Source organism: Vipera ursinii (genome assembly GCF_947247035.1).
Source record: "Vipera ursinii genome assembly, chromosome: 2".
Taxonomy (NCBI): Eukaryota; Metazoa; Chordata; class Lepidosauria; order Squamata; family Viperidae; genus Vipera; species Vipera ursinii.
The window spans coordinates 53,243,338-53,259,663 of NC_139513.1; the positions used below are offsets into that span (position 1 = coordinate 53,243,338).

Consider the following 16,326-nt stretch of genomic DNA (forward strand, 5'->3'; position numbering starts at 1 on the left):
AGACAAGACTGCCTTCTTTGTTGGTGCAACCAATCATCTCCGGCCAACAGCTTCTCTTTTGGGACCCCATTTTTATTTTTTTCAGTGCTGTCCTAACTTCAAATGGTCGCTAAACAGGGCAGTCGTTAAGCAAGAACTACCCTTGTTTTTCATTCCATATTACTTATTACTTTAATTTTATTTTTTGTTTTCACCGAGTACCTGAGGATTATTATGTTGTTTTGTTTGCAGTTTAGTCTCCTTTATCCTTTACCGTTCTTGCCTATTTTAGCCAGCTTTCCTGGTGATACAGTTACCTCAAAAAGTAAAGCTGTTTTCTGTGTCATCTACTGTCCAGTCCCTATCATCCTGATCTTCAGTGCACATGTACTAATATAGGTTTTCTCAACTGTCATACAAATAACCCTCCCCCGTATGAATTACAGAATCAATGAACAAATAAATATTTGGTTTGAGGTTATGCATGCTTCTACATGCATGTACGCATTCCCAATACTCACACAAGGTTTCTTGGAAAAGAGAAGAGACCCTTGTTTGTTTCTCTCACAGTAAACATGTTATAGATGACTAGTATCCTGCTGTTAATGGCAGCAGAAACAACCAGTGTCTGGAGAAATGACTAGCAAGCAGGCAGAAGTGTCACCGAGAAAGGAAAGGAACACACAACCTCAACAAAATAGGATTTTACCTACAAAAAATAAAATTCAACCTAATTTTTAAATAAATCATTACTGCCTGACCTGACTCACTTGTACACGTACACAAACCCACAGCCCTTCTCTGCAACTCTGCTAGGATGGAAGTCCTGGAGGCTTTGCAGGCAGTACAAAGAGCAACCATGCCAAAGATTCAATAGAAAAAACTCTCTTAATAGTCTACTATCTAGTTTAACAGGCAAGATTTGGTTGCTGCTGACTAATTACAATGAACTCATACAATATGCTTTAGTTTTTCTAGTTAACATCTGCCTTCTTCCCAAATACAGCTGATTTGTTAGTCTCACCAGGCCTTATCAGGATCCTGGCTCACCGTACTACCAAAACAGCTTCTTTCCTGCAAATGTTATTTCAATTAAGTGGGCAGGGAGGATTTATGAGATAAATACTCAAGATGCCTGCAGTGAACACAAAATCCCTGCTATCCAGAATTAAGAGTATCCAAGAGAGGTATTGTATACTGCAAGTTCAACCAGTATAGATTCCATTCTTATTTTCTCATCTGAATTTCAACTGATTGACCATGTCTCCATCTAGATTAAGCTTCAATTTGTGTTTCGTTTACCTGTTCTATTCTGTCTAATATTATTGTAGCCTGTTGATAGTTTCCTCATGTGTAACAGTCTGAAAGCTAATGTTTGTGCATTAGACAATAATCTCTGAGCCTCTAACAATTTACTTTTAGCATATCCAGTTTATTTTACTAATCTGTTTTAACCTACTTTTTAATGTGTTTTAACTTATTTGTGGGCATTTTGTTTAATCGTTTTTAATTTTTGTATCTTGTTTTTTTAATATGTATTGCCCTGTTCACCACCCTGAGTCCTTCGGGAGAAGGGCGGTATACAAATAAAATTAATAATAATAATAATAATAATAATAATAATAATAATAATAATAATAATAATAACAACAACAACAACAACAACAACAACAACAACAACAACAACAACAACAACAGTAATTTAGAACCTGGAACAGCTTCTTTGGATTTAGTCAGAAAGGAAATGGACTTGGGGCATCAAATTCCAAAACTCAAATAAAGTCTCCCAGTAGTTTGACAAATATCATAACAGACAATTGGAGACAAACTTTTTTTCAGCTGAGGGCTGCATTTCATTTTCAAATAACATAACAGAGATGACACTTCTAAACATGGGTTCAGAATAAAATTAAATTTCTTAAATGTAACTAAAATTAATCACATCTAATCTGATTGCTCCTCACACAGTATACTTAAATCAAATCTCCTTTTCATAACACATTAAAATTATAATTCATCAGCAATTTGGGGATTATAGTCAAAACTGTGGGGAGTTGCAGGCTATAAATGTCAGCTACAGGGGAAAGAATATAGTGTAAAATTGACAATCACAAAAAGTTCTGTGTTCTGAACTTTCCCCTTTGAGAAGAACTAGAAAAATGTAAGGGACAGACCATATAAATTTATTCTTAAAGGCTACCAAATAAGCAATTTTACCCAATTTTATTAGATATATGGGCCATAATGTAACAGTTCACTGGATAATTCACTGGATGTGAAAAATGAAGAAAAGTTTACTTGCTGACTCTAATTACACACACAATTCTTTGGTGGCTTGATGGGATGCCTCTAGACTCATCTAGACTTTCCTATCAATATTATTCTATTGTCCTTCTGCTAGTTTAACCACACTTCACTCCCCCGAGCTAATGTGGTCTATTCAGCAGAACACAGTCTTAAATAAAGGTGTGATGATTAGAAGATAGCCCAGAAGGCTAGGCAAGAAAAAGTATGTCTCTACAGATTAGCACATTAAATTTACGGGTCTTTATGATCAGAGCTCCCTTAAGCCCATTCATCCAATACTCTGGTACTATGAGGGATATGGAACTTCTTGAAACAATAACACCTGCTGCTGCCTTTGTTATTATTTTTTCTGTCAAAAGAACACTCATGGCAATTAAATAATCTCACATGAGAATACTAACCTGACCTAATTAAAAACATTTGGTTTCTCATCCAGCAGGTATTTGGGGATAGGATAATATGGACACAAGGGGGAATATCTTTTGCCCTCTCTCACACACACACCTCTGAATGAATTTATTTTTATTTAACTTTTATCCTGCCTTTATTACTTTATAAGTAACCCAAGGTAGTGAACATACTACTTCCTCCCCCACAGCTCCACAACAATAACAACACAACTACAAAATGAATGAGACTAGAATGCTAAATCTTAAGAAAAAGGCCTGGATGAAGCTCAATAACTACATTTTCCATAAAAAGAAGGGAAGGCAGCAACCCACTAAAAATGATTGATGTTAATTAGGCAGAATGAGCAAAGAACACAAATATATCCTTCCTGATACAATGTAAGGAATATATGCAGATATATCAATGAGCTTTCGTCAACCTCCTGTTGACATCATCAAAGTAAGGGCTAAATAACAATGACCTACAAAGCCCTACATGGCATGGGTCCGGACTACCTACGGGAGCACCTTCTGCCAATGTCAACACCCCACCGTCCTGTGCGCTCCCACAGGGAGGGCTTCCTCAGGGTGCCACCGCTCAAGGAATGTCGGCTGGTGGCCCCCAGGGGGAGGGCATTCTCAGTGGGTGCGCCAGCCCTCTGGAACTGCTTGCCAACTGAAATCCGGATGGCCCCCGACCTCCGCACCTTCCGGTGCGACTTAAAAACTTACCTGTTCCAGCAGTCCGGCCTGGCCTGATAGCTCTAATTGGGGTCCCAGTTTGTTTTGACTATTGTTTTTCAGCATTGTTTCAATCTGTATACCTACCTTACTCTGTACACCGCCCCGAGTCCCTCGGGAGAAGGGCGGTTTATAAAAACAAACAAACAAACAAACAAACAAACAAACAAATAAATAAATAAAGGTGGGAAGAACCTACATAGATACCTGTGTGACAGTTTAACGGTCAGGTCATAGATCGTGTAATCAGCCTGCCCACTCCCTACTCTCCCGCATTCAGCCACACTACTTCCGGCTCACCCGTACAAGCCAGCTTCTGTTTAGATCTTGACATCTTTCCTCCCCCCAGCTGTTTGGTGCATTTATCCTGTTGCACATGGCTGTTCAGCGTCGTCGCTGGACCATCACTCATGCCATCTCATTTGATCATGGTGTTGGTCTGCCACTTAGGCACATCAGCTGCCAATGACTTCACAGAACGTGCAATTGGCCTGCCTGCCCCCCGCTCTCCTGCATTTGGCCACACCAACTCCGGCTCAGCCGTATAAGCTGGCCCTTGTTGCGATTTTGATACTCTCTCCTTCACCAGTTGCCGGGTGTGTTCATACTGTTGCGCGCAATCATTCGGTGCTGTGGCCAGATCATTGATCTTGCCGTTGCGGTTATTGGTTTGCTGTGTAAGGGCATCAGCTGTTGATGTCCTCATCATGTATCTCCTCCCGGTCATATTAGTCCGCTGCCCTTCCTTCGGCTCAACAACGGGCTCCGCTTGTATTTTCATCACTCCACCTGTCATGCCATCATGTCGTTCCATGGGTAAGTGAGTCAGCTTCTTCATATTTTTATTCATCCAGCGTGAAGATGATAAAAGGTTAACTCGTTCAGCTAATCTGCGTTGTTGTTCATGTATCCTCAATGTTTGGTATGGTGGCAGTAACTCCACATGTCGGTTGATTGAATGGCAACCGGACAGCCAAGCTTCTTTTAGTAAACATCTCAAGACCAGATTCCATGAGCACTTTTTGGTGGTCAGACAACAGGAACAACGCTCCCAGGTATGGGTGCACATAGCTGAGAACGACTACCCTTTTGATTTTGTCGGGGCTGAGGTCATCGCCCAAGGTTCCACCAAAGGTGGCCGTTTACTAAAAGAGGACGGGAACAAGATACATGACGAGGACATCGACAGCTGTCGATTGCCATGACTAACCACAACGACAAGAACAATGGTCCGGCCACAGCACCAAACAATCACATGAAACAGCATAAACGTGCCCAGAAACTGGTGAAGGAGAGAGTATCAAAATTGCAACAAGGGAAAGCTTATATGGCTGAGCCGGAGTTGGTGCGACCGAACGCAGGAGAGTGGGAGGCAGGCAGGCCCTTTGCACGTTCTGTGAGGACATTGACAGCTGACGTGCCTAAGTGCCAGACCAATGCCACAATCGAATGAAATGGCATGAGTGATGCTCCAGTGATGATGCTGAACGGCCACGCACAACAGAATAGACATGCCGAACAGCTCGGGGGAGGAAAGATGTCAAGATCTAAACAGAAGCTGGCTTGTATGGCTGAGCCGAAACTAGTGTGGCTAAATGCGGGAGAGTGGGGGGGGGGGGGTGGGCAAGCTGATTACATGTTCTATGACCTGACTGTTAAACTGTCACATAGGTAGGTTCTTCCCACCTTTAGCCCTTACTTTGATGATGTCAACAGGAGGTTGACGAAAGCTCAGTGATTAAAAAGGCTCTTTTGTATCCCGGAGTTCACACACACATAATTTCCTACAATCCTACCAAACTCAGGCTTCCTCTATATCCAAGGCCAAAAGCAGTTTTTCAGAAGACAGTTTCTGGGCTATGGACTCACCGAGGTATTCTGACACTGGATGCTGGTACTGTTGAAACGCAGGGCAGTGACACGGGAGGGGCTCCCAGGGATGTGGAAGATGCATTCGTAATTGCGCTGACCAGACTGCGGCTGTGGCAAGTTTTTGGCTGTTAAAGTGATAGGCTTCACCACACCGACAGGGATATAGATCTGGGTGCTTGGAAGGATCTGTGGGCAGTCCTGTGAGAGAGAAGGATTTAAAAAATAGGTTTTACACATTTCTTTCATGTCTGATAGCAGTGGTGATGAACAGTAACACCAATCTAATTTACAGTACTAGTTTACTATAGTTAGCTCTGGAATAAGGTTATACTTTAATGTGAATATGATATCATTAACCACTTTAAAAAGCCATGTATTATAAACTATGGTGCTGGAGAAGACTCCTGTGAGTCCCTTGGACTGCAAGGCAATCAAACCGGTCAGTCCTAGAGGAGATCAACCCTGACTGCTCTTTAGAAGGCAGATCCTGAAGTTGAAACTCAAATACTTTGGCCACCTAATGAGAAGGAAGGACTCACTGGAGAAGAGTCTAATGCTGGGAAAGATTGAGGGCAAGAGAAGAATGAGACGACAGAGAATGAGGTGGCTGGATGGAGTCACTGAAGCAGTAGGCATGAGCTTAAATGGACTCCAGAAGATGGTAGAGGACAGGAAGACCTGCAGGAACGTTGTCCATGGGGTCGTGATGGGTCGGACACGAATTTGCAACTAACAACATAAACTAAATATTCATAAAGCAAGGTTGTTATTCAAATGACACACTTGGCTAGTGATTATCTCCATTTGGAAATGCTCTCCCTAAAAACCTCTCCTTGCTATCCACCTTACTTCAAACTAATGAAGACGCTCCAGCCAGTTATTTTCATATTCTAGTCTTCTTCACCTGGATGTTCTCAAGGTTTGTGGTTTCCAACTCCCAGTGTGAATTCTATTAACTCAGTCTCTTCTCCCCTTACCATTCTAGGTTTTGCATCAAAGCCTTTCCAGAATTCTGGATCATTCACTTTTCTACTGCACTGAAAGTGGTTTGTTTCCAATTACTCCAGTTTATATACCCATTATACTCAGACCACAAACAAGTCTGATATCTCTGCTTATAGACAGCAAGACCCATTTAACAATTCAAAATACAACTTATAAAATGTTATGAATGTGCTCATTTTAACCTAAGTCATCAATTGTTAGGTACATCTGTGACAGTTATTTAAAAATTCTGCTTCAGGTTAGTTTCTACTCCTGTGATGTTTACACATATCTGAAGATCAGAAATACTAATCCTAATGTTACTGCTCTGCCCATCCCATCAGAGAGAAAAGTGCTAATGCTTGGCTTTACATCTTATCATGGAAAGGGTATATAAGCCTTGGTGGAGCAGTGGGCTAATGCCTCCTTAAGTAACACCAGCTGCCTGCAATTAGTGCAGGTTCGCATCCCACCAGGCTCAAGGTTGACTCAGCCTTCCGTCCTTCCGAGGTAGGTAAAATGAGGACCCAGATTGTTGGGGGCAATTAAGCTGACTTTGTAATAATGCCGCTTGGGGGGTGTATGAAAGCCCTAATAAGCAGGCATATACATAGAATGAAGGCTACTGCTAAGCTTGTAAGCCGCCCTGAGTCTTTGGAGAAGGGCGGGATATAAATGGAATTAAAATTAAAATAAATAAATAAATAAAAGAAATGGAAGAGCCCTCAAATTTGGGGAATAGTAGGCATTCAAGAAGCAATTTAAGAGCATATTAATAGCACCCTCAGGATGACTGATTTGTACAGACATCCAATCATAAAGTACACACCTGTGGGTTGTTCCTCACCACCCTATTGATCTCTCAGATTCAGAAAGCTCTCTAGGGATCAGTTTACCTTATCTGTTTCATGAATATATAGGTATACTTCAAAGCATTGGATGCAGTCACCATTTTATGTTCTTGTGTCGGTGCTAAAGGAAATGCCAGAAATAATGAAAAATATATCTTACACATCAGATTACATCTAGGTCTGGCACCTTGCTTTGCTACACACTGATTTCTAGAGATGTGCAAAATGGGTTGAACATGAACCACTTGGACCACTGACCTTCTAGTGATTCTTGCATGAAGCAAACCACACATAAATGTTTTGTTTCTAATTCGAAATAATATGCAAAATTTTGTTTCGGACAGAGACCAACCTGAACTTTTGTTTAGGTGGGAAATGTTTTGAGAGTGAAAACATTCTAGTTTAGTGATGTCATTGGAAGCGGTCTTGCCACTTGCAGTTCAAGTGTTATTTTTCTGGCCAAAAGAGTCCTGGTTGTCAGCCCCACTATGTAGAGCAGGCCAGAAAATCAACCCCATAGGTAGCCATACTTTAGTAAGATAGGCTATAATAACTGGATCTTACAAACCTCTTTCTTACACCACAGCATTTAATCCCCTCATCCCCTTCTCTCTGTCCCTTATCATCTCTCCTCCTAACATATCAGAAAGCTCTCCACTGCTGAAACACTCCAAACTATTATAAATTTTATTTAAACAAAACATGGAACACGCAATTTACTTTGAATTTTGTTATATCCAACCACTACCAATTCTAAATAATTTCCTTCAGAATAAAACTATATGTTTCAAGATTTGAAAAGTTTTTTCATGTACAACTCTCCTACTTTCTGATGATAATGATGTTGTTATTCAAAAGAATAAAAAAATGAAATCAGATGGGAGATTTCAGTACATGCCATAAGGGCATCATGTGGATGTCCAAGATAATTATTTCTCTTGCTTGCTTTTCTATTCAAAGTGCTTTGTTAAGCAGAAGTAATTGTTAGTGGAAATATGGCCCATAACAAATCCTACATAACAGGAATCACAATACACATGTATTTGGAATTATTGAGTTTTCAGTTCTTCTTGTGTGCCCATTGCAAAGAGAATAAAAAGGGTTTGCAACACAATATAGGCTGACAGTTCTGTCACAAAAGCTGCCAGTGAATTCAAAAAACAGAAGGACCTCAGAGTATCAGACGAGCTGTTTACCATGGTATTTCACTATTCAACTTGCCATGAAAGGAAAGGCCAAGGCAATGTTGACAAGAACACTAGAGAAAATCAATGCAGTACTGTGGAAATAATACTGGAGAAAGCACTTCAAGCCAAGTTTGAATTTATCATCTGCTATGAAGCTCATAAGGTGAAACTCAATCACTCTATTGTCTCTATCCTATCTCCTAAGCTAAACACATTTATCAACATATAACTGTGCCCAAATAAATAAACTGTATCACAGCTTAATGTGATGGTTTGCTTTACACTTACTAAGACTCATAATATGTTGAGTCTCAAGCTATCCAACTTCATTTTAGCCACATTCGGAGCGAAAATCCACCCACAGGTTTATGAGAGAATAAAACAAATATGAATGAAGGCAAATATATGTGTCCCAGAATAATGTTGCAGGATCCAATCTGGGTTGGTTACTGGGACCAGAGCTTTACTCTTCCAAGCTTTTGGACTCATGCTGGAGCCCAACCTCAGGGAACCATATATACTGATAGAGAGAAGTTCCCTGAGGATGGGCTCCCACAGGAATACAAAGGCTTGGAAGACTAAGCCTCTGGTACAGATGACCAACCAACTTCGATCCTGCAAAACAAACATGCTGGAAACCATATATTGAAATTTAAGTTCCTTAAATGTAGGCCAAGACAAAAAAAAATTAAGTATGATAGTAGGTAGAGTAAGAAAATTGGCTTTTGCACAAATCTTTGCTGTTTCTCCAAGGCTTAACCAAAATAAAAAGCAGTATGTACCAAATAAATTGCAAGCTTAGGGATATAATATCTCTATTTACTTAATGCCAGTACATGCCCTCTGAAAGCAATAATAAAATCTATAATGGCGCTTAACATTATCATTCAGGTGGTTAACAAATGTTAACTTCTACTTGTTGACAGCTTTCCATGACAAACAAGCTGCAGAACAACAAGATGGGATGTGGATCCTGACAAACCAAAATATTAATCTTCCTTTTTCTGCCTGAACCTAGAAATACAACCTGACCTAATATTAAAAAAACAAAACAAAAAACCCTTCAGAATCTTCAAAAACCGCAAATCTATTCCAGTATCATTCGGCTCTGTCCAGCAGGACTCAGCACATCTCCCCATTATTATTATTATTATTTTTTGTGATACCAATCACCAGCAACAAATCATGGCATCTCTGGATGCTCTGGTGGAAATTTATTTATTTATTTATGGGATTTTTATGCCGCCCTATCTCCCAAAGGACTCAGGGCAGCTAACAACGATAAAAACACAAAATACAAACATTAAAAGGCATTAAATCAAATGCTGAACCTACATTTGTTGGAAAACAAGATTCAATTATTGACCGAGCCAACTACCATCCGAGTGATGGGTGAACTTTCCCAATCACCCTCAACAAGTGGCTGTTCAGCAGCTGGCAAAGTAGAGGCCAAAAACTCTTCATACCACTTTTTGCTCTCACAGTACCATCTTAACTTTCCAAAAGCCTAGCTGCAATACTCGAGAGAGCAGAGGAGAATAAAAATAAACAGGAACCGCCAGGAAAACAGCCCTAGATCCCAGAAGGGCACCACTTCAGCAACAATACCCTGATGCAATATCCAGATTAGCCAGCCAGGGCCTAATGGCAAAGGTATTCCTGCTTTAAATAGCAGAGAGAGAATAATAACATGTTTTCGAGCAAAGTGTTACAGACTTAAAAAACTGGCCTTAGCAGCTTAAAGATATGTATGCTCAGTGGGGACTTCCCTAGAGGAAAACCAGCATATGCTTAAATTTAGCACAATCCAAGGTTTATTCTATAAAATAGAGCATATAGCAAAGGCAAGAAAGAGGTGTGTCTTTCTATACCAGGAATCACTGCCAAACACACAAAGGCCTGGTATTTTAAAGAACCTTATAGGAATTCTCACCAATCTATCCCTTGCAATTATCAAAGCAAACTAGCTCAGAATAGTTGGCAAATCCCTGCCCCCTCCCTCTAAGCTCCCTGAATATTGAGTTTCCTGGCTTCTAAAGTTCTAACACGTTTTTCTCACTTTTTTTCAAAATGAATTCAACATCCTGTTCCTGCTGCCTCAACACTCCTGAAAAAGGACAGGTTGAAAAATTCACTGTTTAGCTGTGAATTTGATTATCACAGCTCTTTGATCTTTGATAACCAAATTCATGGGACATCCTGGTAAATGGGCTAGACTGGCTGGCTCAGGAATTCTGGGAGTTGAAGTCCACAAGTCATAAAAGAGCCATGGTTGCCTACCCCTGGGCTAGAGGTATGTGCTATTATAACTACGCAGAAACCTCAAAAGTGCTTACAAAAGCAATCTGACACAAAATATGCCTCCCCAGATGCCTAGAGAAACACAATGAATGAGCTAATGTGTTTTTCACCCTAAAGATATACACATTTTAGTGATTTTTCAGCCAGAAATGTTTCAATCTTGCTATGTTATATTTGGCATATATAGGGAACAGTGCCTAATTGAACAAAAATTCTGCCATACTGAAAAACAGGAAGCACCTGGTACCTATAGATTTCTTTTTCAAAAAAGATTCATGACTCAGCATTCATGACACTGGAGTGAAAGTTTCTGAGAAAAAATGGTTCTGATGCTAGTCAGGTTTTTCCCAGCTGTTCCCTTTAGCCAATTCTAAGGATTAATGAGAACATCTCCTTATTCAAACACTACCAGCTTATCAACTGCTTAGCCATCATTTTTTCCTGGATATGGAATTTTGGACAGCAGTGTGCATGACAATATTGCCATCAATGCATTTAATTACACTGTGACGTTCTAAGTTATGTCTGCACAGATACTTTTGCACATCAGTCTCATTTTGTAAGATATCTCTGACTTAGGGGGGAAAAAATCACATCCTGATCTATCTGATAAAGTTCAGACAACAGAATGCTCTAAGCATCTAAAGATTTACAAAAATAAGAAATGAAAGTTGAAAGTGAAAGGTCAAATGTCCTCTGAGTGACAAGATGATAGAAAGGATCATTTTTCTACATTTAACAAGCCATTTTTCTCATTTTTTTATTTATTGCGTTATTAATATCTTTAGAAACATTTTTTTAAATAAAAAAATACCACCAGCCTGTCTCCTTAGCTGCTCCCAAACTGTGGAATGTTTTTCTACTAAAAGTTTCAACTAGCCTCAGAGTCTCATAAATTTTAGAAAAGCTATTATGAACCAATTCGGAATTAATTAAAAGTGACTGTTGGGCAGTTGTGGGGGGGGGTGGTGGTTCTAGACAACAGATTTCCTGATATTTTGCCAGCAAATGTGACTGGCATCTTCAGAGGGAAGATGGTCTATGTATCTTCACATATTTGTCAAAGACAGCCTGCCTCTGAAGATACCAGTCAAATGCCAGGAAATCTGTTGTCTAGACCACAGTCGATGAACCCTGAACCCCAATATTGCCCAACAGACTGCAGCCACGAAACTCTACACTAATAAAAGTTAACTATTTTATTTCCCTATTTTCATTATTTTTTTTTCAAAATTAGAGTTGTATATTATTAGCTCCAAGTTAATATAACAATAGCGACTTCTGAGGCCACTTGGTGCTTATTTACTAGAAACAACAAGGGGAAGGGAGAACGCTGAACAAAATTGTTAGGGAATAAACTACAGTTAAGCACCTGCCTTCAAAGAATGTGTTTCATCAATTTCATCTCTCTCCTTCCACCTGCTTTCAATTTTATCAAATCATGTTTTGATTAGATAAGAAAATTAGGAGATTGTTTTGTTTCACTATCCAAATTGCATCCTGTTGTCATTCAAAGGTTTTGAATTAAAAATAATAATTAGGCAGTCTGGGTGTTAGACGGGAAGTTTTATTCTGGCTAGAAAACAGTCTGGATGCAGAACAATTATTTTAAAAATATAGAATCATGGGACAGCAAGAAAAATGGGTTCAATTCCCTTTTCAGAGAAGCACAGAAAAGCACCTGTTCATAGGCCAAATGAACTATGTAATGAATAAAGACTTGTGCGGTGCCTACAAAAACACGACAATCCTTCTTCTGTGTAGCTTTCCTTGAAAACTCCAATTGGCTGGAACTCGGCATGCTGGAATTCAAACGCAAAGAGATCTAGGTGGTATTATACATGAATACTTACTGTATAACTTTATACTTGCATACAGTCACATAGCACCTTGCCCCCAAAATGCTACATAGATTGTGTTTCCCTGGCTTGGCATTCATTCCTAACAGGAATCCAAAAACAATGAACCAGAAACAAAGAAGGGTTAAAAATCTATGGATTAAAAATCACAGCCAGAGGGATTTTTCAATGGGCTTTTCTGGCTACAATGTACAAGATGCAGATTCCTTGCAATACAACCAGACTCAGGTTTGCCTAAAAGAGCTCTAAGGATTTGCTCAACACTTATGAAAGGGTAGCAATCCAAAGAGACAGATGTGTCTTAAGTCATCCCCTGCTCCCAACTACAAGAAATTCCAAAATGAAAGTGGTAATATCTTCTGCCCATTCAATGCTACTTTGATCACTTGAGTTTGGAAACCATAAGACAGGGGTCTTCAAAGTTGGCCCTTTTATGACTTGTGGACTTCAACTCCCAGAATTCCTCAGCCAGCATGCCTGGCTGAGGAATTCAGGGAGTTGAAGTCCACAAGTCATAAAAAGGCCACGTTTGAAGACCCCTGCCATAAGAGAACACAAAGCATGAGTGAAAGCTAGTTCCATCCTGAGCAATGAGCTGATTATATCCCAAATCCAGTGGTATTTTGTCTGGCTTGCTTTTCTCCAGAAGTAGAAATTCCTGAAGCTATGCTCAAAATAAGAACTGCTTTCGTTGGCTGAGTGTGGAATTGCCAATATTTGAACAGATTGTGGTAGTTTGTAGCAACAGTTTCATCTTCCATAATCAGCAAATAATATTTAGCTCACACCTTAAGAAGCTTCTGTGGCTGATTCTAACTTAGTAAACATATTAGAGGCATATAAATCAGGGTATTGTATTTTTCTGCTGTTAATTAAGCATGAGCAGATATAGGATTGTATAAGGACATTTGGCTATATACTGATCACTTCTTCAGCACTACAAAGGAAGTAACATTTCGTTTGTCTTCTTTCAGATTTTCTAAAAAAAATTATATCTTTGCTACTGAATGCTAAGAGAGTCTCATGTGGATTCTACTACTGGCAAAAGTATTCAACCCCTAGGATTATCAGTTGATTTGAAGGAGAAATTAGAGACAGATGTTGCAATCAATGGGATTCCAATTAGATGTGGATGTGGGTGGCCATGCCTTATTTAAAGAACAGAATTCTGGATATTCACTATCAAAGTCTGACCTTCACAACATGAGTAAACCAATGTAGAAGTTTTTGGCTTGAATGAAATAGTTACAAAGAAGCCCAAAACAATATCCAGCAATCTGCAAGCTCTCTTTTCTTCATTACAATGTTTGTGGTTCTATCAGAAAAATACTCAGTAAATACGAGGTTCATGGGAGTGTAGCAAGGTGGAAGCTATTGCTTGCCAAGAATAATGCTGCTCATGGAGTCCTTGGTGCTGTTCGCAGATATTTCATTAACCAACTAAATAACTTAATCAGTGCTACTGAGTGTGGTTTTGCCCCCTGTTTATACACAGTAGCTAGACTTGGGGTTGTGGTTTTCTCCTTGGAAATTCTTTGATTACAGATGATGAACCTTCATGGTATCCTAATGTTGAAAATCCAGACTTAGTAAAAACATGAATATTTTGCTCTACCTCTCATCTGAGAAGGTAAACAAGACTCCATTTTTAATCTGAATCTTAAAAGATATCTGGAAAACAGAGGTTTAACTGCTGAGTGTCTCCGAGGTTCATAGTGACCTTAAAATAGTGAGACTCTCTGCTTCCGTAGTTCATGGAGAGACAGAACAAAAGTCTCCCTTTGATCTTTTCCTTGTGGTTCCCTGTATCTGCACAAAGGCTGAGCAGTCTTAAATTTCTGTTTCTTTAACACAAATATTGTGCCTCTTAATAACTAAACGGGAGCTGGATCAGAGTGATAACGTAAGAAAGGGAAGGGTTGCAAAACTGGAGATCCAGTCTGGGATATTACCAGCAACAGTTTCTAAACCTGCTACCACTAGCAATTATTACTACAGAATATTTACAGGGAGTGCAGAATTATTAGGCAAGTTGTATTTTTGAGGATTAATTTTATTATTGAACAACAACCATGTTCTCAATGAACCCAAAAAATTCATTAATATCAAAGCTGAATATTTTTGGAAGTAGTTTTTAGTTTGTTTTTAGTTATAGCTATTTTAGGGGGATATCTGTGTGTGCAGGTGACTATTACTGTGCATAATTATTAGGCAACTTAACAAAAAACAAATATATACCCATTTCAATTATTTATTTTTACCAGTGAAACCAATATAACATCTCAACATTCACAAATATACATTTCTGACATTCAAAAACATAACAAAAACAAATCAGTGACCAATATAGCCACCTTTCTTTGCAAGGACACTCAAAAGCCTGCCATCCATGGATTCTGTCAGTGTTTTGATCTGTTCACCATCAACATTGCGTGCAGCAGCAACCATAGCCTCCCAGACACTGTTCAGAGAGGTGTACTGTTTTCCCTCCTTGTAAATCTCACATTTGATGATGGACCACAGGTTCTCAATGGGGTTCAGATCAGGTGAACAAGGAGGCCATGTCATTAGATTTCCTTCTTTTATACCCTTTCTTGCCAGCCACGCTGTGGAGTACTTGGACGCGTGTGATGGAGCATTGTCCTGCATGAAAATCATGTTTTTCTTGAAGGATGCAGACTTCTTCCTGTACCACTGCTTGAAGAAGGTGTCTTCCAGAAACTGGCAGTAGGACTGGGAGTTGAGCTTGACTCCATCCTCAACCCGAAAAGGCCCCACAAGCTCATCTTTGATGATACCAGCCCAAACCAGTACTCCACCTCCACCTTGCTGGCGTCTGAGTCGGACTGGAGCTCTCTGCCCTTTACCAATCCAGCCACGGGCCCATCCATCTGGCCCATCAAGACTCACTCTCATTTCATCAGTCCATAAAACCTTAGAAAAATCAGTCTTGAGATATTTCTTGGCCCAGTCTTGACGTTTCAGCTTGTGTGTCTTGTTCAGTGGTGGTCGTCTTTCAGCCTTTCTTACCTTGGCCATGTCTCTGAGTATTGCACACCTTGTGCTTTTGGGCACTCCAGTGATGTTGCAGCTCTGAAATATGGCCAAACTGGTGGCAAGTGGCATCTTGGCAGCTGCACGCTTGACTTTTCTCAGTTCATGGGCAGTTATTTTGCGCCTTGGTTTCTCCACACGCTTCTTGCGACCCTGTTGACTATTTTGAATGAAACGCTTGATTGTTCGATGATCACGCTTCAGAAGCTTTGCAATTTTAAGAGTGCTGCATCCCTCTGCAAGATATCTCACTATTTTTGACTTTTCTGAGCCTGTCAAGTCCTTCTTTTGACCCATTTTGCCAAAGGAAAGGAAGTTGCCTAATAATTATGCACACCTGATACAGGGTGTTGATGTCATTAGACCACACCCCTTCTCATTACAGAGATGCACATCACCTAATATGCTTAATTGGTAGTAGGCTTTCGAGCCTATACAGCTTGGAGTAAGACAACATGCATAAAGAGGATGATGTGGTCAAAATACTCATTTGCCTAATAATTCTGCACTCCCTGTATTAAGCCTATGTATGGAAGAGACATGTAGGTAGATAAAGGTCTTGCAAACTGCATAACCCACTAGACTCTACAGGGAGTGCAGAATTATTAGGCAAGTTGTATTTTTGAGGATTAATTTTATTATTGAACAACAACCATGTTCTCAATGAACCCAAAAAACTCATTAATATCAAAGCTGAATATTTTTGGAAGTAGTTTTTAGTTTGTTTTTAGTTATAGCTATTTTAGGGGGATATCTGTGTGTGCAGGTGACTATTACTGTGCATAATTATTAGGCAACTTAA

The 16,326-nt window shown here is 39.7% G+C and overlaps 1 protein-coding gene across 1 annotated transcript in view; it reads right to left on the reverse strand.

Moving 5' to 3' along the window:
- PLXNA1 (plexin A1) overlaps positions 1 to 16,326 on the reverse strand; it is a 425,046-nt gene that overhangs the window by 131,835 nt on the left and 276,885 nt on the right. Inside the window, exon 10 of the mRNA XM_083351698.1 lies at positions 5,286 to 5,486. Within this exon, the coding sequence (XP_083207824.1) occupies positions 5,286 to 5,486 (201 nt within the window). The remainder of the gene's footprint in view (positions 1 to 5,285; positions 5,487 to 16,326) is intronic.